At 47.5% G+C, this 25582-nt stretch overlaps 2 protein-coding genes and 1 pseudogene across 2 annotated transcripts; all 3 read right to left on the bottom strand.

The window, feature by feature from the left end:
- Positions 1-3038: 3038 nt before the first annotated feature.
- Positions 3039-5079, bottom strand: LOC127043977 (olfactory receptor 52E4-like; annotated as a pseudogene).
- Positions 5080-15606: 10527 nt separating this feature from the next.
- On the bottom strand, positions 15607-16557 carry LOC127043989 (olfactory receptor 52K2-like). Its single transcript, XM_050938290.1, has one exon. The coding sequence runs from the start codon at positions 16555-16557 to the stop codon at positions 15607-15609; it is 951 nt and encodes a 316-aa protein (XP_050794247.1).
- A 7728-nt stretch (positions 16558-24285) lies between these two features.
- LOC127044002 (olfactory receptor 52I2-like) lies at positions 24286-25230 on the bottom strand. The gene has a single exon (XM_050938300.1). It carries the CDS (start codon positions 25186-25188, stop codon positions 24286-24288), a length of 903 nt encoding a protein of 300 aa, XP_050794257.1. The 5' UTR covers positions 25189-25230.
- Positions 25231-25582: the final 352 nt, after the last annotated feature.

Here is a 25582-nt window from a genome sequence, read left to right on the forward strand (position 1 = left end):
TGTGGCTACACTAGCCCCCCAACGCACACATGCCCAAGAGCCCTTTCCCCTGTGTCATCCAGCACAGCAGGAGTCAGCCTCTCTGTTTTTTGAATATCGTTTCTATTGTTCAGCATGGTAGTAATACAGATGAAAGAGGAATGAGATCCTCTGGAGGGGAAGTTGGGCACTTTGAGCTGAGGCTCTAGGCCACTTCTGCTCCATTTGTCTCTGCAGAAAGGTATCCAGGGCGATGCAATGCTGGAATTGTCTGATATCATGGAATCACAGACCCCCACGGTGAGAAGGGACTGCAAGGGTCAGCTAGTCTAGTCCCCTGCCAAGATGCAGGGTTCGTTGTGTCTAAACCTGCCGGGACAGTTGGCTCCAGCCTACTTTGGAAAACCTCCAGTGAAGGAGCTTCCACGACCTCCCAAGGCATCTGCTCCATTGTCCTCCTGTTCTTACAATGAGGAAGTTTTTCCTGAGATTTAATCCAAATTTGCTCTGCTGGAGTTGGAACCCACTATTTCCTGTCCTGCCCTCTGTGGCAAGAGAGAACAACTTTTCCCCATCTTTTTATGGCAGCCTGTCAAGTATCTGAAACCCCCTATCATGTCCTAAATTCCCTCTAAGCTGCGTGGTCACACAGCTGTGAAGCCACCTATAAAGCCCCATGCAGGGGCTCAGGGCTGCAGCAGGGAAAGACATGCACCCGCAAACTCCTCATCCCCAGCTCCACCCCATAGCCTGCACCCCAAATGTGTCATCCCCAGCGCCGCCCCAAAACCTGCACCCCAACCCTCTGCCCGAGCCCTGAGACCCCTGAGCCCCCTCCCACACCCCAATCCCCTCATCCGCAGCCCCACCCCAGAGCCCGCACCCCCCTGCACCTCAACCTTCTACCCTAGCCCTGAGCTCCCTCCCACACTCCAAACCCCTCAGTCCCACCCCCACCACATGTATTTTATTATGTGCACCAATATGGAGGTGATGTGTCACACATCACCTCCATATTGGTACACATAATAAAATTCATTCTGCACATGGACATATAAAATTAGAGGGAACGCTGGTCCTGTCCCCCCTTAATCTCCTCCTTCCAAACTAAACATACACAGTTCCTTCAGCTTTTGCTCATATGGCTTGTTTTCCATCCCTTTCGTCATCTTTGTTGCTCATCTCTAGGGTGTGGCTAGAGAGAAGGACCATGTGACTTATGGACAACACATGTTGCTGCTGCTACTGGAATAAAGAGTCCCTGACGCAGCCTGAAGTTGGGGGTGCAGGTGCTAAAGGATTGGCCCAGATTCAATTGTTGGTTTTTAGCTGAGTGCAGCGTTTCTGCCTGGCACTAACTCCTGCCTCCTCAGGGTTTGTGGGAGGGAACCAAGGGGTCTGGGCCTAGTAGGAGTCAAGCAGAGTATTCTCAGGAATGTAGGTTGGGATTGGGGATCCACTCTATGAACCTGGGGTTCTCCCACCAGCACTTAGTTCCCAGGGCCAGGCTCTATCCAGTAACCACAGCACTTCCGGACCCATCCAGTGAGGGGAACTTCCTCCTTCATTAAGCATGAGATACATGCAGGAATGAGTATCCCACTTTCCTTCTGCTGCTTTCTCCATGCCCCCATTCTCAAGGCACATCATTGTCCCAACCTGGATTGACAGGAGTGTCCCATCATGTTACCATCCATCAAAAATTAAACATGTGGTTGGATGGACAGTAGAAAACCAGTCTGGACAATAATGATGTCAGGAAAGACAGGTTCTGAGTGCCTAGGGTTACTCTGATGTGTGTTACAGGCAGAGCATTTCCACTTCCAAAAGGCCTCATTTTCCTAGCGCTGGTTTCTGTGTGACAGATGGATGTGGAGGAGCAGGTCTGGTGCTATTTCCATTTGTCTGGCCTAAATCCCACGGGAATAGCTGATAATATTCATCATGGTTAAAACGGAGTCCTGCATCTCATACAGCAGCGATGATAGCTAGAGATGGGAGAACCTGTCCAGGGAGGATTAATGGAGTTTTGTTCACCTCAACAGAGGCTTGGAAAGTGACATCTAAATCCACTGTGTAGGAGTGTGCTCAGATACTGGTGTGCAGCGCTGGGGGGTGGCAGAGAGACAAAAGCTTTCTCACACCTTCTAATTCCAGCTTTGGTTTCACCCCTTTCCATATCTATTGTGAGCTGTGCTGAGACACCCTGTGCAAATACCAATATTAACGAATAATAATAACAAGGGCTAGTGCAATGGGCCTTGCATACAATCAGTATTACCACAATTTCCAAATGGCACGTTTTAATCATTTCATTTTTCATTGCTCTTGTCATTGTGCATATTGTGCACTATACAGTTTCTCTTTTAAATTTGTCTTTAACATTGTCACAAAACAGACATAAAGGTGAGGAAGACGCAAGAAACAGGTGATCAAAAAGTTTGAGACAAGGTGACATTACAAGTGGAAGAAGGAGACTGTCAGGACATTGTTAAGATTTTTTAAAATAGCGTCTGAGTAACTTGCAGGGCTGAGATTCACAAAAATACACCCCAGGAGCAATGTAGGGTGATGTCTTTTCGCCTTCCTCTCACAACACAGCCGAGCTAAGTTTTTCTGTAACAGCGCAAGTAAAGTCGCAAGCTATGGTGGAAAAATACACTATACATCCAGGGGGAATTCTGCTCTTGAACACACACAGAGGTGCTAGTTAGAGTCAGCAGCAGCCACACTTGGGCAGCCGTTCAAGGCTATAGATAGGTAGATATGCAGATTGATGCTAGATAGTTGGAAGGAGGGATGAATGGAGGGAGGGAGGGAGGGATAGATTCATGTGTAGAACTTGACCTCTGAGGTGGGAACAGTCTTTTACCAGGTGTTGTTGGGAAAAGGAGCATTGGTGATATTCAATGTAAAAGGAACCTTGGAGACTCTCGGGCTGGAAATCTCACAAGAAGATGTTCTCATGAAATTTCTGGTGCTTCCTTCCTTCCAGCTAGGTTAACAATCCTGGCCAAGACCCAAAAGAACAGAATCGCCATGAACACAAGAAATTATTCTCAGCATAAGTTAATTCTGACCTCAGCTTTTGGATAGAATGACCTCAGCACCCGGCCCCTGATCTGCTTGGTCTTCATGCCGTATATGATGGGGTTCAGCATGGGTGGCACCAAGAGATAGAGGTCTGCCAGCAGGATGTGGATGTGCGTGGGGATGTTCTGGCCCCAGCGCTGCGTGTAGGAGGAGAACAGCACCGGAGTGTAAAAGACCAGGATGACGCACACATGGGAGCTGCAGGTACTGAAGGATTTCAGGCACTTGTCCCTGGAGGAAAGGCTAAGGACAGCTCGGAGGATCAGGATGTAGGAGATGGCGATGAAGATGGAGTCTGAGCCCACCACAAAGGTTGCGGCCATTATCCCGTAGACATAGTTGGGCGTGATGTTCCCACAGGCCAGCTTCACCACAGCCATGTGCTCACAGTAGGAATGGGAGATGACCCTGGGCCCGCAGAACGGCAGGCGACTGACCATGCACGTCAAGGGGGTCACAGCCCAATGCCCCACACAAAGACAGCCAACCCGATCTTGGCGATCACGGCGTTGTTGAGGATGGTGGTGTAGCGCAATGGCTTGCAGATGGCGACGTAGCGGTCGAAGGCCATGGCCAGCAGCACCCCCGACTCCATGGCAGAGAAGCTGTGCATGAAGAACAACTGGACCACGCAACACTCGAAGCCGATTTCATGGGAGTGGAACCAGAAGATTCTCAGGATCTTGGGCACGGTGGAGGTGGTGAGTGCCAGGTCGACGCATGCCAGCATGCAGAGGAAGTAGTACATGGGCAAGTCCAGGCTCATGTGATGATGCAGTTCTGGTGGGACCCAACTGAGAGTGCCAATTCAGGACCAGTTGCTTAAACAGGGCAGTCACAGCCCAAGGCTGGGTTTTTTCCACCTCTAAAGGAAACCAAACCAGCCAGATAAAAAAGACTTTGGTTTCACCCCACTGGCTAACCACAAGTCACAGAAGCAATTTCCTTAGACGCTCCAGTCTCCCAGTATCACTACCAGTGCCATTCATCCTGGGGATGAATGGTTATGAAAACCAACACCCCAGGAAAAGAAAAAGATTCTCTCGATCCCAAAGGACCAAGCCCCAGACCCAGGTCAATATACACATCAGATCTTACCCACAAATCACACTGTTGCCAATCCTTTAGAATTTAAAATCTAAAGGTTTATTCATAAAGGGAAAAAGATAGAGATGAGAGCTAGAATTGGTTAAATGGAATCAATTACATACAGTAATGGCAAAGTTCTTAGTTCAGGCTTGTAGCAGTGATGGAGTAAACTGCAGGTTCAGATCATGTCTCTGGAGTACTTCCCCTGCTGGGATGAGTCATCAGTCCTTTGTGTAGAGCTTCAGCTTGTAGCAAAGTCCCCCCAGAGGTAGGAAGCAGGACTGAAGACAAGATGGAGATGAGGCATCAACCTTATATAGGCTCTTCCAGGTGTAAGAACACTTCTTTGTTCTTACTGTGGAAAATTACAGCAAAATCGAGTCTGGAGTCACATGGGCAAGTCCCTACATACTTTGCTGAGTTACAAGGCGTATCTGCCTCCTCTCAATGGGTCAATTGTGTAGCTGATGGTCCTTAATGGGCCATCAAGCAGGCTAAGCACAGCTAACACCAGCTTGTCTGGGGTGTCACCCAGAACTACAGCACCAATTTGAAATACAGACAGTATATAGCCAATACTTATAACTTCAACTACAAAATGATACAGATATACAGACAGCATAATCATAACCAGTAACCCATAACCTGGTCTTAGACACCTTCTATGACCCCCTTTACATAAGATCTGGTGCCACTACAGGACCTTGGTTGCAACCCATGTTCTATATGGTCCAAGTTCATATCAATAACGTCACAGCTCGGCTCTGTCATGATCACAAAGAGGAGGGTGAAGTTCCCCAGCAGGGCCACAACGTACATGGGACAGAACGGGAAGGCGATCCAGAAGTGGGTGGCCTCCAGCCTGGGACTGCCCATTAGGAGGAAGCTGGAGGGGTTGGAATGATTGTAGCATGACATGGTGCACGGCCGGTTTCCAGGACCATTTCAGAGGCTGGAATTAAAACCACACGGAGGGTTAGTGTCGGCAATGAAAACTCTTTGTCGCTGCAGGTTGCTCCTCTCTGGACCCCAGTGCATGCAGAATACCCCTGTCTGCCTTCTCCCATACGGAGAATTGCAGCCCCATCACCCTGGCCACCCCCAGCTCCTGGGCCTTCCTGGCTTCATTCACCACAGGATCCAGTTCAAAATGGCCGTCTTTTCTACAGCTCTCCCAGGATTTGCTCAAGCTGTGCACAAGGACCTTTTCTCTATGCTCTTCTTACTGCTGCTTCACTTCAGACCTGGACCACAGCTGTACCTCCAGTTCCAGTTTTGGGGACCTGGAAGGACAACTAGCCCAATGTCTGAATGGCTTAGGTTGACAGCTCAGAAGGGTTTAAATGCAAGAGAAATAGAAGGTTCAGTAGAACCCTGAGATAGGGTCACAAATAGGGTCACCCATATGCCTTAGAAGGGTGTAAAGAGCATCTCCTTCTGTGGAGAGGCAGGTGATGGCTGAGCCTTGTGGGAGCACTGAATCAGCATTCTCCCCAGGCCTCATCCCTCACTTTTGGAGCAACGTTAGTTGTGGGGCTGCCCCGTGGAGGAGGTAGGATTTCAAACACTCTGGTCTGTAGCAACCATCTTCTGGATGGACTTTGTACTTGTAGAGGCCTTTCGTCCTGCATTATGCTATGGAAACCTGCATCTCTTGGGAGTTAGTGAGGTCAGTGTGTGTAGATGACAACTGTAATAAGAATAGAAGAGCGGCCTTACTTGGTCAGACCAAAGGTCCATCTAGCCCAGTATCCTGTCATAAAACAGCGGCCAGTGCCAGGTGCTATAGAGGGAATGAACAAAACAGGCCAATTTCAAGTGATCCATCCCTTCAGTGTTGTCCAGTCCCAGCTTCTGGCAGTCAGAGCTACAGGGAGACCCAGAGCATGGGGTTGCATCCCTGAGCATCTTAGATAATAGCCACTGATGGACCTAACCTCCATGGACTTATCTAATTCTTTTTTTGAACCCAGTTAGACTTTTGGCCTTCACAACATCCCCTGCCAACATGTTCCACAGGTTGACTATGAGTTGGGTGAAGAAATACCGCCTTTGTTTGTTTTAAACCTGCTGCCGATTAAATTCATTGGATGACCCCTGCTTCTTGAGTCATATGAAGGGGTAAATAACACTTCCAGATTCACTTTCTCCACACCAGTCCTGGTTTTATAGACCTCTTTTATATCCCCCTTTTGCCATCTCTTTTCTGGGCTGAACACTCTTAGTCTTTTAAATCTTTTCTCAGATGGAAGCTGTTCCATACACATCATCATTTTTGTTGCCCTTAAATATACTTTTTCCATTTCTAATATATCTTTTTTGAGATGTTGCAACCAGAACTACATGCAATATGCAAGATGTGGGCCTACCATGGATTTATATGGAGGCAATATGATATTTTCTGTCTTATTATCTATCCCTTTCCTAATGGTTCCTAACATTCTATTCCAGCTTCTCCAAAGTGGCCTTGTCTTCCTTGGGTGCTCCTTTGTCACCTCAGTCATCCAATGACCTCATTGATTAACAGGCTTCCTGCTTCTGATGTACTTAAAACTTTTCTTGCTGTTAGTTTTGAGTCTTTGGCTAGTTGTTCTTTAGATTCTTTGTTGACCTGATTAATTACACCTTTACATTTAACTTTCCAGCGTTTATGCTCCTTTCTATTTTTCGCAGTAGGCTTTGCCTTTCAATTTTAAAGGATGCCTTTTTGCCTCCAACTGCATCTTCTACTCTGCTGTTTAGCCATGGTGGCATGTTTTGGTCATTTTATTAGTTTTTTAGAATTTATTAGTATTTTTAGTTGGAGCCTCTAGTATGGTGGTTTTAAATAACTTCCTTACAGCTTGCAGGCATTTCATCTTTGTCACTATTCCTTTTAATGGAAGTTTAACTAGCTTCCTCATTTTCATGTAGCTCCTTTTTTATGTTAAATGCTACTGTGGTGGGCTTCTTTGGTATTTCTCTCCCACAAGGATGTAAATTTAATTATATTGTGGTTGCTATTACCGAGCAGTTCAGCTGTATTCACCTCTTGGACCTGATCCTATACACGACTTAGGATTAAATCAAGAATTGCTTCTCCCCTTGTGGGTTCCAGGACTAGCTGCCCCAAGGAGCAGTCCTTAATGCTGCCTAGAAATTTTATCTCTGCAACCCGTCCTGAAGTGACATGTACTCAGTGAATCGAGTGGGGGGTAGTAGAAATCCCCCATTATTATTGAGATTTCTGTATGTGTAGGTTTCTGTTCTCCTGGAGCATTTCACAATCCCCTTCACCAACCTGTTCAGGTGGTCGGTAGTACATTCCTACTGCTGTACTCTTATTGTTCAAACATGGCATTTCTATCCATAGAGATTCTGTGGTACAGTTTGATTCATTTAAGATTTTTGCTATATTTGACTCTCTGCTTTCTTTCACTCATCACCAGCAAATCTGCTCTGTCATTCCAATGTATGTCGTACCCAAGTATTACCGTGTGTCATTCATTATTATCATTCCATCAAATTTCTATGATGAATATTATAGCAATAGTCTCATTTAATACCAGGCACTCAAATTCACCCACCTAGCATTTAGACTTCTAGCAATTGTATACGGGCACTTATAAAATTTCTCAATTTTTATCTGTCTGCCTAATGAAGTTGCAATGATCGTAATACTTTCATAACTGCCCATCTACAGTGCTTTTTAGGCAGAGATCTTAAAATCTTTCATTAAAAAAGGAGAAGTATTGTTCTCCTTAACTGTACAGGTGGGGAAACTGAGGCACGGAGCAAGGACTTGGTCAGTTACAGAATAGGAAATAGAACACAGGTCTCCGAATTCCCAGTCTATGGACTTAAACTCATTAAACAACGAGGGAAGCAAAGTCCTGCAGTGCTTAAGCGTCATACAGACTTTGTGCTCTAGGCCCAAGGATAAATCCTCTATCCCTCAAATGCTCTGAGAATTTCAGTCTCACAGGCCAAGAAACATTTCAAAGCATGGTTACCAGGTTAACTTTGTGCGGTTTGCAGTGTAAGAGAACCTATTTCAATGTCACTACTGGGGAAATGTTGTCCAGGTGTTTTTCTCTCTGAGAGTTGATTGTAGAAAGAATGGAGCCTGCAGGGTAATAAACTAGGTGAGCTTAGAGTTCATTGAGCCATATCCCTAGCTGGTGTACACAAGCACAGCTCCCCCTGACTGCAACGGGACAGTGCGTGTGCAGATGCCAGAGCAGCCGGCTGGGACGGCCATGAACGTCCTTCATCCTGTATCCCTGTGTCTGCAAAACCACTTCATTTCTCAGCCTCTCTGTTCCTGGTATTAAATTATCCCTGGGCAGCATTGATACCCCCACTGGTTCCTGGCATTGTACCACATCTTGCTGTGTATAATAAAGCACCTTCAGATGCATGTTCCACACAAGATGCTGTACCCGGGGTGCTGTCCTAGAGCCAGTTTCTCCTTGTGTCCACTGCTTCACTCTCTCTTTATGAATGCGCATCCCCCCCCGACATGGGACTCCAGTCACAGCCCCTTCCTATGGAGTCTACTGGAATTTCCACCAGGGATAAGAAATCTCCCAAATATTGGTCTCAAGTTTAAGATCAACCAAGTATCAGAGGGGTAGCCGTGTTAGTCTGGATCTGTAAAAGCAGCAAAGAATCCTGTGGCACCTTATAGACTAACAGACGTTTTGGAGCATGAGCTTTCGTGGGTGAATACATGCATCTGAGGAAGTGGATATTCACCCACGAAAGCTCATGCTCCAAAATGTCTGTTAGTCCATAAGGTGCCACAAAATCTTTTTGAAGGTTTTGAAAAGCTGAGGGAACTCCAGCCCACTGAATTACTTTTTGTTTTCACTGCATCTCATACCTTCTGGGGTTTAGCTAGAAATGGAAGCAGAAGAGCTGAAATCTCACAAGAATGGCTGTCTTGCCATATTGGCAGGTGGACTGCGGTCAGGAAGGGCCAGCACTGCGTGAAACTCCCTCTTCTTAGGGTACGTCTCCATGGCAAACCCCCCTCCCTCACAGAGCAAGTCTTAGAGTCTGGGTGAATTTTCCTGGGCTCATGGTATGGGGCTATAGATAGCAGTGTAGCCATTTCTGCTCAGGCTGGAACCTAGGCTCTGAAAGCCGGTGAAGGGGAAAGGCCCAAAGCCCAGACTTCACCCTGAGCGGGAACATCTTCACTGCTCTTTTCAGTGCCGCGCACTGAACCCCACAAGCCGGAGTCAATTGACCTGGGCTCTGAGATGCTGCCATGTTTTGGGGGTGGCTTTCAGTGTAGACTTATTTATAGTCAAGAGGATCCACTATTTGCACCAAATGTCATTGTTCACAGGGTTACTGAATGCCTCAGGGGAGTGTGGGGCTGAAATGAGGTGAGATTCCTTCTTCTCGGGAACTTTACCGCACCCGGGAACTGAAACACCAACACAGATGGGAAACTCTGTAGGGCACCTTCTCATTACACGTGTGTACAGCACCTGGTATGATGGGGCTCGGTTTCCAGGCTGAGGCCTCTCAGCACTATCCCAACGCAAACTAAAAACAACTTAAGGCAGCCGGCTGCGAAGTAAATATCTGTGAGGCTGTATTGCCTTTTCACACTCCTACGGCCTCTCCCTGTGAGTGGCGTTCAGTAGCTAGCTTGTATTTGCAGTGACTGCGGACTGTCCAATATTCAGCCAGAAAGCAGCTGAAGTTGACTTGTCCAGCCAGGGTGACCCTCTCGCATAGCCGGTGAAAGTACTCCGGGCACTAATGGATTCCCTGGGGTGGATACAGCCTCCTAAGGGAATTAGTGGAAGGTTCGTTGCTTGGGTTGTTTAAAACGAGACTGGGCAGAGCACTGGGGAATGTACTGCAATGATCAGTTCTGCAGTGGCTGAGGAATTATGGTCTAAGAGAGATTGAAAATGGCTTTTCTATCTCTCATTCCCACGATGCAGGAACAGTTTCTTTTCTCCCAAGTCTGAAAACAAAGAGTTAATTCTCTCTCTGCCAGCGATGGGTGGGGAGGAGAAAGTGGAAGCAGAGATTCCCAGCTGAACTGCTAGACCTCCCTGCTGGGAGGAGGCGAGTTCTCTCACCGTGGCTATAAGTCCACCAAAGGCAGGCAGCTGTGGGTGAGCGTGTGGACCTCACACAGCCTGTGACGGAGAGTGAGGTCCTAGAAAAGGAAGGAAGCACTGCAGGATTCTAGTGAGTTCACCCATGAAATCTGAATCATGTGGGCAAAGGAATTGTACTGTTCTGTAGCCATAGACGGGTCTGAAGCAGAACCTCAGATCCAAACACACCCACATTCTGGGCAAGTTCAAGTTCAAAACCTGATTCAAATTCTGCTGTTATATATTTTAATTTCCTGTTTCATCTGCAGTTTTCTATTGTTCCCCACCTGATCACACTTGGATGTCTATCGCTAGCAGCTATGGTCTATGAATGATCTGGTTTTCACCTAAACAAGTGATCTGGTTTTCAATGGGAGTTGATGGGTGTTTAGCACCTCCTAAAAAACAAGCTATGTGCCCAAGCGTGGATGACAAAACCAACTCAACTACAATTTCTTTATAAGGTGATTTCTCAGTGACTCATTCCTTACCTGTTATCATAATGCTGTATTGGTCCTCAGCAGCCTGTATAATCAGACAGTGCATAAAACAATAAAGTGCTTAATTATAAAACTCCATGCAAATAAAATGATCGTTTTACAGTAGTCATTGTGGTATCCCTTTTGGTAACAGACTTGCTATAAACTGGATCTACATTAGACTATGTTCAGGACAGTCCTGCCCCTGTTGAAGTTCATGGCAAGGTTCCAGTGGGAACATGGTCTAGGTATGGATTTGGTATAGATTTGGGTAGCTGGATACGCTTGCCTTGTGGAATAGCTGGAGTATGGGGTTGACAAGGCCACTGAGTAACGAATTGGGTAGAGACGGGAGAAACGGAGTGACAGGCTGCCAATGGAGGGATGGATTTCCTGAATTGGATTCAGTGGATATTAGGCTAAGTGACCAGATTACCCATCATCCTCTTGGGAAGAGCAGGTTCAGCATTCCTGGATCCGCTTGGCCTTCACCCACCCAGGTCTGCTGCCAACTCTTTTTGACGCATGTGTTTAGTGCAATGCACAGCGGTCTAAGCCCTGCAGAGGAATTATGATATGTGACCAGGGCCAGTGCACGGATGTTTCGAGCCTTAGGTGAAACTTTCACCTTGCGCCCTCCCCCTTCCTCGAGCCCTGCAGCAGCTCCTGACCCCACCCTGTCCCAAGGAGCCCTCCCGCAGCAGCACCCCCCCGGCCAGGGGAGCGGTGCGGTAGCTCCCCACCCCAGATCACCTCCCCTTCCTGAGCCCTGCAGCAGCTCCCCCGCCCCGCCCTGAGGCACCTCCACGGCTGCAGCTCCCCCCCCGAGGCACCTCCCCCATGGCAGCTTCCCCCTCCCCCGCCCTGAGGCGCCTCCCCTGTGGCAGCTCCCTCCCCCCGCCCGGGGAGCCGTGTGGTCGCTCTCCGCCCCAGCTCAACTGTGCTTCGCCTCCTCCCCGAGCATGCAGTCACTGCTCCACTTCTCCCGCCTCCCAGGCTTGTGGCACCAATCAGCTGTTTGGCTCCGCAAGCCTGGGAGGGAGAGAAGCAGAGCAGGGCGATGTGCTCAGGGAAGGAGGCGGAGCAGAGGTGTGCTGGGGCAGGGAGTTCCCCTGCGTGCCGCCTCCCCCCCCAGCTTGCTGCAGGCGGCCCTCCCCGTGCCCCCTGCCCCAGCTCCCTCCGCCTAAATGGTGACGACGACCGGGGAGGACAAAGATCCGTCCACCGTGGTCGCCTCTGAAGAAAATGCCGCCCCCCAAATGCTAGCACCCTAGGCGACTACCTAGGTCACTGAATAGGTTGCACCGGCCCTGTGTGTGACCGAATCCATTCTTGTATTCACACCCTCCACGCTATTGTAATAATCTTTGAACAAAATATGCCTTGTGAGGTGTCATTTGAAAGCTACTAACTCACTGGTCAATGGTATCATGATGAACTGTGTGTAGCAACATTAGGTCTGAAATGTGTTTACCAGACAAGTCTGGATAAACCAATTTCTCAAAGACAAAGGACAAGCTGACGCCCTAGCCAGGGCAATCACCTACCAAGTAGCCTTTCTGTGGCAAGGAAGTGGGCAGGAACAAACAGATCTACATCTTAGAAAACACCAGCATGGATCCTCTTTCACCACAAGATTCCTTGAGTCCATCTTCACAGCAGGGGTAATCCTTGGAAAAATGGGGAACAGGCCTATAAACGTGATGGGAAAACCACCCCAAGGAATCTCTCCCTTCCACTTCTCTCTCCTTCATCGCAAAAGACAAAAGCAGCAGCCCTGATGCTGGGAGCACGTGGTGAGAACTTGATCTTGAACCAAGTTTGTTAAGTTTTAGTTACTAGGAATGATTTTATCTTTATTTCTCTTGTAACTGTATCAGAGGGTAGCCGTGTTAGTCTGGATCTGTAAAAGCAGCAAAAAATCCTGTGGCACCTTATAGACTAACAGACGTTTTGGGGCATGAGCTTTCGTGGGTGAATACCACAATGACATGCATCTGAGGAAGTGGGTATTCACCCACGAAAGCTCATGCCCCAAAACGTCTGTTAGTCTATAAGGTGCCACAGGATTTTTTGCTGCTTCTCTTGTAACTATTCCTGATTTTAATGCCTTATACTTCTACTGACATAAAATCTGTCTCTTTGTAGTTAAATAAACTTGCTTTATTCTTTAAGCAAAACTAACCAGGGGTGGCTCTATGTATTTTGCCGCCCCAAGCACGACAGTCAGGAGGCTTTTGGTGGCATGCCTGCGGGAGGTCCTCTGGTAACGTGGATTCGATGGCATGCCTGCAGGAGGTCCGCTGGTAACATGGATTCGGCAGTGCACCGGGGAAGGTCCTCTGGTAACGTGGATTAGGTGGCATGCCTGCAGGAGGTCCACTGGTAACATGGATTCGGCGGCATGCCTGCGGGAGGTCCGCTGGTAACGTGGATTCTGTGGTATACTTGCGGGAAGTCTGCTGGTAATGCGGATTTGGCAGCATGCCTGCGGGAGGTCGGCTGGTAACGTGGATTCAGCGGCATGTCTGCGGGAGGTCCGCTGGTAACGTGGATTCTGTGGCATGCTTGTGGGAGGTCTGCTGGTAACCCAGATTCGGCAACATGCCTGCGGGAGATCCGCTGGTAACGTGGATTCGGCAGCGGGCCTGCGAGAGGTCCACTGGTAATATGGATTCTGTGGCATGTCTGCAGGAGGTCCGCCGATCCTGCACCTTTCACGTGCCCACTGCAGAATTGCTGACGAAGCCGCAGGACTGGTGGACCTCCCTCAGGCAAGCCACTGAAAGCAGCCCGACTGCCTCCCTCCCGGCGACCGGCGGGCTGCCCCCCATGGCTTGCACCCCAGGTATGTGCTTGGTGCACTGGTGCGTGGAGTGGCCCCTGAAACTAAGCCAGTGTTGTGCTTAAACTGAATCCAGGAGAGGGCTGGACAGTGCAGAATACACTTTCCTTTGGGAAACCTATGCCAGGGGGACGTGCCTGCCGGAGTCGGTCTTTGCACCATGCACCACAGCTTGGCTGAAAAAAGAGCACTCATACCTTATAGCACACCTGGCCTAGGCGCCTTCTGCATACCTGGGCAGCTTCACCATCCAACCAGGTCCCCATTGGGTGGCTTCACTGAGGATGCTCATCCAAGATGGGGCTTGTCTAGTGGACTTTCAGCCTTGCACTGTCTTCTCGCTGTTCTCTGGGGTAATGGTATGCAGTAGGGACAATAGAGATTGGTCAAGGGGTTGCTTTCACCCTGCCATGTCTATCTGTCCCAGTTATAGCTGTATTTGGACTTATCTTGGCAGCCTGTCCTTGGGGATTCTTGTTTTCCTGGTTTGCCAGATGTCTAGTGTGTAAGAGTGACTAATTTTGTCTGCATTCCTCATTTGTCTTTCCAATATGTGGCACATGCTCCAAGACGTGTGATCAAGTCTGATTTGTGTCTGATTTGTATAAATGGAAGGGGCTGATCTGAGATTGCTTTGGAGGGTCACTGGAGGGAAACACAAACCAGATTTAGGGTCAAATTTTCAACAGCGCCTGTGTGGTCTAGAAGTCCAAGTCCCATTGACTTTCAGTGAGACTTAGGCACCTATGGGACAGATTTTTAAGGGATTTAGGCACCTCAAGATGCATGTAGGTCCCTAGTGGGATTTTCAGAAGCATTCAGGGGCCTATTAGCATCTTTAGGCATCTAAATACCATTAAAAATCTGTTTCAATGTCCCTCAATCACTTTTGTAAATTTTACCCATCAGTCCGAACAGGACTTGGTCACTTGTGTTACGTCTCCACAGCCAGCGAAAGCTATCCTCCGAGTTCGGGTTGACACACATAGGCCATGTTATGAATAGCTGTGTGGACAGTGGTTTTAAGGTGTGGCTCAGGCTGGAGCTCAGGTACTGAAACACAGCTCCCTCGCTAGGCTTCAAAGCCCTCATGCCAGCTCTCTAAGCAGCTATTTTTAGCATGGAAACGCGAGCCCCCCGAGCCACATCCTGTAGCCCTGGGCCGGCAGGCTCACTGCTGCAGGCTGTGGAGACGTATCCTTAAGTGGTATTTTAGAAAATGCTCCCCTGCAATGCACAAGGGGCGAAATCCTGACACATCAAAATGGTCACAAGTCTTTGATTTTTCAAATAATGTCAAAAAAAATTGTAATTTTGGAAACCAGTAAAAAAATGTGACAAAGAAATCATGGTATTTTTCAACCAGCCAGACAGCCGGCTGAAATTTAAAAAGAACATTTTCAAAAGAACCTCACCGAACTTTCAAAAAATGGTGTTGACATATAAAAAAAAATCATCAACATTTAAAAAAAAATGGCACTGACATAATTTCTAGAAATGTCATTGGCATTTTAAAACAACACATTGGAATAGCACACCCTGGGAGAAAACGGTCCAATCAAATGATAAATAACATTTCCAAAACCATGTACTGACTTTTCAGAGAGCTCTGCTGAGAAGCCAGATGGTGATAGCAATAGCTCAGTACCCCTCAGGATTAGTCCCATTGGCTTCACTGGGAGTCAGGGCTGCTCAGCATCTCTTGACATCTGGCCCCGTACTGTAGCAGGTGGGATACTGGTAGGCAAGCCATTCATTCGGTTTTAATCCAGACAGACCTGGTTTGTATGGTTTGTCCCCTATCTGGTGGTGATATAAAACCAGCCGTGGTTATCTCTGGTATCATGCACGGAGGATGGTGTTTTGCAGAGTGCGTTGCTCTGCCCCCACCGGTGTGAGCTCACATGCACTGTGCATGGAATGTCATGCTGGTGAGGGCGGGTCAAGCAGGAGAGGGTGGGGACAATGGAGGGGAGGTCCTGGGGCTGCATCAGTGGCCACACTAGACACTGGGTTATGCTAAGCTCTTTCTTTGGCCAAAAAGCTTAAAGACCCATTTCTGGATTTGCTTGGACTTAATGCCGTAGATGACTGGGTTTAGCATGGGGGGAACGACGAGGTACAGGTCAGCCACCAAGACCTGGATGTGAGGAGCAAGGCTGAGCTTAAAAATATGTAGGTACATAGAAAGGATCCCTCCCAGGTAGAAGAGCAGGATGATGCAGACATGGGAGCTGCAGGTGCTGAAGGCCTTGAGTCGTGCCTCCTGAGACGAGAGCCATAGGACAGAGCGGAGGATCATGCCATAAGAGAAGTCAATGAAGACGAAGTCTGTCCCCACTAGGGCTGTGGCAACAAGGATGCTGTACAGGTCGGTGACTGCTGAGTGTGCACAGGTCAGCTCCATCACAGCCAAGTACTCGCAATAGGAAGGAGGGATGACATTCATTTTACAGTAGGGCAGACTGGTCAGAAGGCAGGTTAAGGGCGTCACGACCCCCACCCCTCTAGCAAGGGACAGCAGCCCAATCTGGGTAATCTTTGGGCTGGTTATGATAGTGTTGTATCTCAAGGGGTTGCAGATAGCCATGTATCGGTCTAAAGACATGGCCAAGAGCACCCTTGACTCCACTACAGTGAAGGTGTGGATGAAGAACATCTGGAGGAAGCAGGCCTCGAAGCTGATGTCTCTGGAATCCAGCCAGAAGATGCTCATCATTTTGAGGACAACGGCAGTTGAGAAGACCAGATCAATGACAGCCAGCATGGACAGGAAATAGTACATGGGCTCATGGAGGGTCTGCTCCTGCTTTACAACGAAGAGGACAGTACCATTTCCTAGCAGAGCAATCACATACATGAGGCAGAATGGGATGGAGATCCAGATGTGCTCAGATTCCAGGCCGGGGATGCCGATCAGCAGGAAGGCAGAGGGGTTAGGGCAGGTCTGATTGAAAGTTGACATGCCCTACAGCAGACGCGGATCAATCGATTTGCAAAAGCTCTTTCCCTGCAGTAGAATAACTGAAGGGCAGGGATTTTTCAGGATGCTGGACATTTTTCAAAGCCAGCACGAGCTCATTTGGTTTATTCAGGCCCTGCCCTGGGCTCTGCCACTGACATGCTGGGTCACCTTGGGCCAGTCGCTTCCTGCTCTGTGCCTCAGTTGCCCCTGCCCCCCATTTGGATGTCTTGTCTATTTCCTTTCTAATCTCTTCAGGGCAAGGACTCTCTAGTATGCACATGTGTATGTACAGCTCCTAGCACGGTGAGGCCCTAATCTCACTTGGGGCCCACAGTTGCTATTATACTTACCAATGGGGAGAGTAGGGCACAGAGAATTCCCTGTCCTTTCCTCTTTCCCCCGCCACCTTCCATGAACCAAGTGCAATCAGGAGACCCATGAGCCGCTGCGAGGATCTCACCCTATACCTGGAGGTAAGAAGAGGCCGATGAGAATTGAGGACAGACGATAATGTTTTGGAGACAGCAGACAGCCCTGGCTACTCCCTGGTAAGCCTATGCCCCTGTACAGCTACTGCAGTGCATTGCGCCAGGGGTGAATCTAGCCTGATATGTCCATGGGAAAATGAACCAGAGAGAATTGCAGCTGTTTGATCAATGCAAATTACAGCTGATGCATCCAGACCTGTGAGTTCAGTGAATAATTAAAAGTTTGATAACATCTATCTATCTATCTATCCCCTGTCGTCCATTCCCAGCTTCTGGCAAACAGAGGCTAGGGACGCCATCCCTGCCCATCCTGGCTAATAGACATTGATGGACCTATCCTCCATGAACTTATCTAATTCTTTTTTGAACCCTGGTACAGTCTTGGCCTTCATAACATCCTCTGGCAAAGAGTTCCACAGGTTAATTGTGCGTTGTGTGAAAAAATATTTCCTTTTGCTTGTTTTAAACCTGCTGCCTATTAATTTCATTTGGTGACCCCTAATTCTTGTGTTATGAGAAGGAGTAAACAACACTTCCTTATTTACTTTCTCCACCTCAGTCATGATTTTATAGACCTCTATCATATCCCCTCTAGTCGTCTCTTTTCCAAGCTCAAAAGTCCCAATCTTATTAATCTCTCCTCATATTGCAGCCGTTCCATGCCCTGTACGTTTTTGTTGCCCTTTTCAGAACCTTTTCCAATTCCAATTTATTTTTTTGGAGATGGGAAGACCACATCTGTACGCAATATTCAAGGTGTGGGCGTACCATGGATTAATATGATATTTTCTACCTTTCCTAATGATTCCCAACATTCTCTTCCCTTTTTTGACTGTCGCTGCACATTGAGTGGATGTTTTCAGAGAACTAACCACAGTGAATCCAAAATCTCGTTGAGTGGCAACAGCTAATGTAGACCCCATAATTTTGTTGTACAGTTGAGATTATGTTTTCCAGTGTGTATTACTTTGCATTTATCAGCATTGAATTTCATCAGCCATTTTGCTGCCCGGTCACCTAGTGTTGAGAGATTCTTTTGTAGCTCTTCGCAATCTGCCTGGGTCTTAACTATCTTGAGTAGTTTTGTATCATCTGCAAAGTTTGCAACCTCGCACATTGATCCATTAACATTCACAACCCTCTGGTTCTGAGGTATCAGTAACTCTAAAATAGGTAACAGCACCTTCACACAGAGGCCCCTTCACTTCTCTTACTTCCTAAAAAGGTTGTAACCAGTGTTTTTAACATTCCCGTCATGCAAATTGTCCCACCAGGTTTCAGTAAAGCCAATTGTATCACACATCTTCTCATCGGTAAGAATTCCCAATTCCTTTCGCTTATTACCAAGACTCCTAGCATTGGTGTATAAGCAACGAGAACACTTCCATCCATCCATCCGTCTCAGGCTGTTGTAATGAATCCCACTATTGCCACATATCTGCACTTTCCAGATAAAATAGATGGCCAATAGCCATATTCTCAAGGGATTTAGAAGCTTTGATTCTTTCTTTCTTTCTTTCTTGAGTTCAGAAACCCTGTCTGTGGCAGGTTTATCATTATGGTTTCTAGCAGCAATGTTCTGGTGCATTTAATTTAAAAAACAGGAATCATGGCTTAGTCTTCAGTTCTATGCCTCGCCATTCTGCATATCAGATCTTATCTCGGGAACTTATTTATAATCACTTATTAGTTGTAAATTTGGGGATTTCCCCCAGGGCAGGATGCATTTTCCCTACATACTGGGAGTAAGTCAGTCAACATTTTTTGGTTAAAAATTTTTTCAGTGAAAAATGACTTTTCAAGCAAAATGAAACTTTTGCAGAATATTTTCATTTTGCTCCAGATTTTCTGGTTTGTGACTGAAAAAAACTACATCTCCAACACAGCAACCTGAACATTCAATTTTCCATAAAAAAATATTTTTTTGGTAAAAATGTTTCATTCTTATTTTTAAATAGTTTTTCTTTTACAGAAAATAAAAATTGCAACTGAAAACAGATTTCAAAAAGGGAGTATTTCCTGTTTGATTCTGATTTTTCATTGAAAAATGGAAACATTTTCACTGTCAATTTTTGGGGGGAAATGAAAAAAAAAATTTAAAATGTCCACCAGAAAGTAATTGCTTTTATTTTTTTGGGCCAAGCTCTAATTATGAGATCACAGAAACTGCAAATGCTGAAGCAACATCAGTCTGCAAAGCCTGGGAGAAACACAGCCATTTAACTTAGCTCCCTCTCAGTTACTCGGAAACAGAGCATTTTCCAATGGACCTCACCCTGCCTGCCCCCGTTCCATTCAAATAACCCCACAGTCACCTACCTCCTTATGGGTCTTGTGGCTGTCCCTCCTTATCTCTTTGGGGGTGCTCTGCCTGTGTGCAGGAGTGACTCTGAAATGTCAGGACAAACATTGCAGCAGTCTTTATATTTCACTCCAGTTAAATCTTCTGGGATCTCTCCATCAGATGGGAGTCTCTGGTGACTATGGCCTCTCCAACCGTGCTAGTTTAAGGCAGTGAAGGATAAATGGTATTGATCCTAACCTAGTTCTCGATCTCCTGCTTTGCTTTGCTAGCCCCAGGGTCTGGAAAGTACTAAGATGGGGTGGTGCAAACAATTGTGTGTTGGTTGCAACTCTCTGTGTAACATTTCCCCAGAAAAAAAACCCTCTTCTGAATGTCTGGATATGAAAGGATGTCCTGCATGTGACCATCGAAGGATCTCAACCTTGGAATTCCTGGCAGTGGTCTTATTGGCTGAGCTACTTCCTCTGAGCCCTGGCTTGCATCACATCACCCTCCTAAGCTTTCTTCACAACCAAGAAAACTGGAAGTGCTGAAAGTCTCTCCTGTGATATTGTCCTTTTGGGTTACTCTGGCACCACAAAGGAGACAAAAAACCGGTAGATGAAAATGTGGGGATTCCTCAGGAGTGGGGGAATCCCTGAGTTTCATGGAGCCAGTGTAGCCAGCTCCTACTCGTGGTCCCTTTCCCAGTGCTTGGTATGCGGTTGTACTGAGGACTTGACAGGAGGAAAGGAGCATGGTCAGAATGTCACTGTGTTCCAGCAATCCCCAGCAGGGATCCTGGACCTTTGGGGGCATATTCCACTGGTGGTGTTTATTGTTAGTAGCTACCGGTGTAGTGCTCTGCTCTTGTTTGATGATGATAACATTTGGCTGTGTGCGTGTTCCCTGTGTGTGCTGCCCCGGGTCTACACAGATACGTGACACAGCAAACCGTGAGAGAACCCCCAAAGACCACAGATTCTAGTAAGGTACGAAGGAACCCAAGCCAGGTTTATTGTCAAACGAAGCACAGTAATAGTTTCCTATAGACTCTACAGGACGTACTACGAATATGTGTCCCCTGACAATGGACACGGATCAGTCAGTGGCGGGACACTCCACTGCCCCCTAGGCTGGACAAAGATGTGCACTCTGGGACCTACTTTTATACAGTTACAGGAGAGATTACTCGTCCCTCCTGACGTATTGAGGTACAGTCCCTTGATTCATTAGGATACTGTCTCCCCCTTTGTACATGTTGTTCCAGACAAACAGATCTATCCATCATGCTGTCCTGACTTTAAGATGCACCTGCCTGTTCCTTGTTATGTCTATGGAGTGTCCTTGTATCAGGCTGTTCAGGCGCCATCTTGGCACAAGTTCCTCTTATTAGCCCTTATATGTGAACATATCTGCTTCTAACAACCCTCTTTTTGCCAATTTCTGTAAGTGAGGCCTGCCTCTGGCTCACAGCCCAGCTTTTGCTTAGCAATGCCTGGAAGTACTTTGGTTCAGGCTTCAGGCCTCAGACTAGGCCTCTGACACAATAGTGTATGTTTCAGGACCTCATCTTACTACAGTGTTTAGGGCAGCCCCAAGGCTGCTCTGAACTGTACCAGCCACAGGACTGAGGAGATATCAATGGCTCCCTTGCACTACTCAGTGTCTTACACCATGCTCAGCACCATAGTATCTGTAACGCGTCCTGTAGTGCATTACATTAACAGCTGTCACACTTTTGTTCTCATCCCCTCCCCAGGAGGAGAAGTGTGTGCAGGATGGTGTTTTATAGTGGTCATAGTTTCATGTTTACGTTAGAGGAGGCTGGTCAAAGAAATGCACTGTGCACGTGGAGCGGAGCGGGGAGAAATTTGGGATGGTCCTTAGCTCTGGGCGGTCTGTTTCCCAGTCTCCGGCTGGCCCACAAGAGCACTCTGTCTCCCTCAGTGCCGCGCTTTACCCTTAATGCCGTGTGTTCCATTGGGCCAGGGGAGGTGAGTTGTTGGCCATGGTCTTCAGCCCAGGGTTTGAGGTGATCTTTAAGAGATGTTGGGCTCTGCCCATTGAACAAGGGCCAAGACCTTGAATTTGATATCCTGTCACTGTGCTCGGTGCATATCGGGGGCAGTTCAGACTTGAGGTAGCTCTGGAAGGGAGTAACTGCTCTCCCCAGGCGGTGCTGGAATCCTTCACTGCAGCTCACTTCGAGCCCTAGCAGGATTAGCCTCTTTTACAAATGGGGAAACTGAGCCCCAGTCAAAGAGATGGTGTCCTTACAAAAAAAAGGAAAAAAAAGAAAAATTGGGAACATTTAAAAAATCTAATTTCTGCTTCAGCCCGTGTGCTATTTGTTTGTTTGCTTTTTATGTTTCCTTCAGCTTGGTCCATGAATATAGACTTATGAGTTTCACGTTTATTTCTAGTCTGCTTTAATTCCTGAATCCTCCGCACTCACCAGAAACTCAGTGTTTGCGCGCGCGTGCGCACACACACACACACACACACATTTATTTTGTTGCCTTAAAGTACATACGCAAAGCGAGTTAACATGCACAAAGTCACATTGAGGTTCTCCTGCAAAGGCCTCCTTAAAACTCTTCTTTGGCGTGATGCTGCCGGGAAACTTGACAATGGGTAGGCAGCTGGGTGTACATGTTGACCCACACTGTTTCCTTGCGCTTTCCCCTGCCCTCTCCGTGGGGTGTTTCCACCTGTTGTCTCTGGTCTTATAGTTAGATGGGAATCTGCTCAGGGCACAGACTGTCTGTTTATTATGGCTTGTTGTACAGTATCTAACACAGTCGAACCCTGCTCTGTGACTGGGGCCTCTGGGTGCTAATGCAGCACAAATAATAAATACTAAATAATTTTGCCATGAAGGTTTGTAAAACTTTGCCTAAAATCTAAATGCTGTGTTTCCACCTATCCCCATCCACCCTCCCATCTATCTGTCTGTCTATCCCTACACCCCCCGAATCTATCTATCTATCTGGCCTTCAGTACGGTCTTATCTAAACACCTGACATTCTCCTTTTAAGAGATTTCTCTGTGTCACACAGATAATCCATTACCGAGCTGGGATTAAAACTCAAGACTCCTTAACTCCTCACCTGGTGCTCCACTACACACCTCCCTGCAGTGTGTCTGGCCCTCTCCCTTCAGCATGACAGTCCATTGTTTCCTTTAGTTCCGAGCTGCACAGGTGTCTCTCTCTTGCTTTTCAGGGTTACACAGAAGTGACTAAGGGTGAGGGAGGTGCTGTGAGCAAAGGTTGAAAGAGCTCAATCCGTACAGCGTGGCTAAGCAACAGCTCAAGGGCATGTGGCTGAAAGGTGCAATCCCCCAAGCGTCAGGGGAATGATTTAGGAGGACCACATGGTGGCTGGCAATGCTTCCTTCTGCACAGGTTCCATGGTTTATCTTCCAGCCATCACAACGTCTGCATCTGATGGCCAAAGGCCATGTGGAGTCTCTCGTGTGGTGCCAAGACCGTCAGGACTTTGGGGCAGGGACTGTTATTCTTCTCAAGGGTGTGCAGGGCATTGTTACAGGGCGGCTGGTCCTTGAAGGGGAAACGGGGCCTTCGACTACCTCTGCAGGGTCAGCTTACCTCTCGAGATGGGCAGGTGATTTTGGTCATGTGACTAACAAAGCAAGGCCAGGCCTAAGGACAGAAGGGAGATGTCTGACAGAGAGCGAGGGGTTGACTCCAGCTCTGTAGTGCTGAGAGTGCTGGGCAGGGCAGAAGCCTGGGGAGCTGCAGCTGGAAGCATGCGTGCTGCGGAGGATAAACGATATATTTCAAGCTGAACCCAGTTCCGGGAAGGAGGACTGGAGGCTGCTAGCTCAAGGGAAGAGAAGTACTGACTTGGGGTTGAGGCCTGGACGATCCATGTGCTGGGACTAAATAAATTGGATGCCCAGAGAGGGAGAGCTTTAATTACCATTGGTCTGTGATGTGCAGTTCTTAAGGGCCCTGAGCTGAAGAGGAAACTGAGGCAAGGCACTGCAGCACCATCCTGGCCAGGAGGGGGTTCTCAGGAGAAGGCTGACTGTGTTACAGACACGTAGCACAACTGGACCCTTTTCGGAGCCTCTGAGGCGTATTGAAATGCAAATATTGTCACGTACCTTGCACAGAACCAGGACAATGTCCAGCATACAAGTTCAGCTGTTTCTGAATTATCTGCCGCCCCATCACCAAAACAAATCTGAGACTGATATTTTGCTAATGGAAACCTTTATTAATATTTTGTTAATAGAAGCCCCTCAAAACTCAACCACGGCTTCACTCCTGTCATTTAAAATCTTCACAACCCCTCGTCCCCAAACATCTCGAGGCAGACGCCACTCCTAGAAAATTGCAGGCAAATGGTTGATGTTCCCTGAAGTTCGGACCCATGAGTACAGATGATCACAATGGGCACTGTTTTGTGACCTTAACTAGAGCGGTTTAAACAAGCTGTCAGATACACTGTAGGGAACGATTCTGCATTACTCTGGATTCCAAATGTAATTTATATTACGCAGATAGTTATTATTCGTTGTTTGTATTGCAGCAAAGAGGAGAGATCAGGGCCTGGTTATGTTGGGTACTGTCCAGACACATCTTCTTCAAAGAATTTACAGTCTAAATAGCCAAGACTATTTAGGGTGGAGAGGGGAAACCAAGGCACAGAAAAGGGTTGTGTGTGGAGTGGTGTGCCCAAGTTCACACAGCAGATTAGTGTCAGAGCCAGGAAGAGAGCCTAGTCTTGACACCTAGTCTTGTGCTTTAAGGATTAGACAAAGCTGCCTCTTATTAGGAGCCAGATCCTGCTATGCTCACTCGCGTTGCGACGCTCCTTACGTCTCCAGTAGTGCCAGTGATTTCATGGTCACTACTTTGCGTGAGTGAGGTTGGCAGAATCTCCTCCTTGCTGAATAGAGCCGGTGAATGAGTGATCACACTCCTTAGACTGGATCCTTCCTGGGCCCAAATACCTTCAGCACTGCATCCTGCACCTGCTTTGTCCTCATGCTGTAAATGACTGGGTTTAGCATGGGGGGAAGGGTGAGGTAGAGGTCGGCCAGCAGAACCTGAGTCCAGTTAGCCACCCCCTGGCCAAAGCTCTGTGTGTATATGGAGGCCATCCCGGGAACATAATAGAGCAGCATTACGCAGAGGTGGGCTCCGCAGGTGCCAATGGCCTTGAGGCGCGCTTCCTTCTTGGCAAGCCGCAGGACGGCTCGAAGAATCATCCCGTAAGACATGGAGACGAAGGCTGTGTCAGTCCCGACTATGAGCGTGGACCCAACCACACAGTACTGACTGCTGGCTAGGGGATCGGCGCAGGCCAACTTCACCACAGCCATGAGCTCGCAGTACGAATGGGCAATCACGTTGGAGCCGCAGTAGGGTAAGCTCTTCATCATCCAGGTGACGGGAGTCATGACAAGAGCAGCTCTTAGCAGAATGGCCAGGCCTATCTGTGTCACCTTTTGGTGCGTTAAGATGGCCTGGTACCTCAGAGGGTAACAGATGGCGACATATCTGTCAAAGGCCATCGCCAAGAGCACCCCTGATTGCGCAGCTGTGGCGGAATGAACAAAGAACATCTGCGTGAAACAGGCATCGAAAGCAATCTCCACCGAGTTCAGCCAGAATATGCCGAGCATCTTGGGAACAATGGAAGTAGCCATGACTAAATCGATGACCGCAAGCATGCACAGGAAATAGTACATGGGTTCATGGAGGGTCTGATCTAACCTGACAGTAAGCAGAATCATGCTGTTTCCTAGCAGCGCAATGATGTACATTGAACAGAAAAGGATCCCCATCCAGACATGGGAAGCTTCCAGCCCTGGGATGCCCATAAGGCTGAAATATAATGAGCTGGAGTTGGTGTGGTTGGAAGGAACCAAGGCCATTTTGAAGAAGTGTGTTTTCTATGAATAAAAAGGGAAAAGACATTTAATTATTGCTTAAATTTCATGAAATGTTTCAAAGAGAACTGGTGGGAAAACAGATTTTCCATCCCGACACAAAGTTTGAGATTTTGATTTTGTTTTGGTCCCAAATCAAAATAGAAAGCCAAAATTTTGAATTTTTCTTGTGAAATGAAATTTTAAAAATAAATTCATTGTTGGCCAATCCAAATGTTTCATTTCTATGAATTTGAAATATTACATTTACGTTTTTTATCCGTAAGAAAATAAGAATGGCCATACTGGGTCAGACCAAAGGTCCATCTTGCAGTATCCTGTCTTC

The sequence above is a fragment of the Gopherus flavomarginatus genome, chromosome 1 (assembly GCF_025201925.1).
Source record: "Gopherus flavomarginatus isolate rGopFla2 chromosome 1, rGopFla2.mat.asm, whole genome shotgun sequence".
Lineage (NCBI taxonomy): Eukaryota > Metazoa > Chordata > Testudines > Testudinidae > Gopherus > Gopherus flavomarginatus.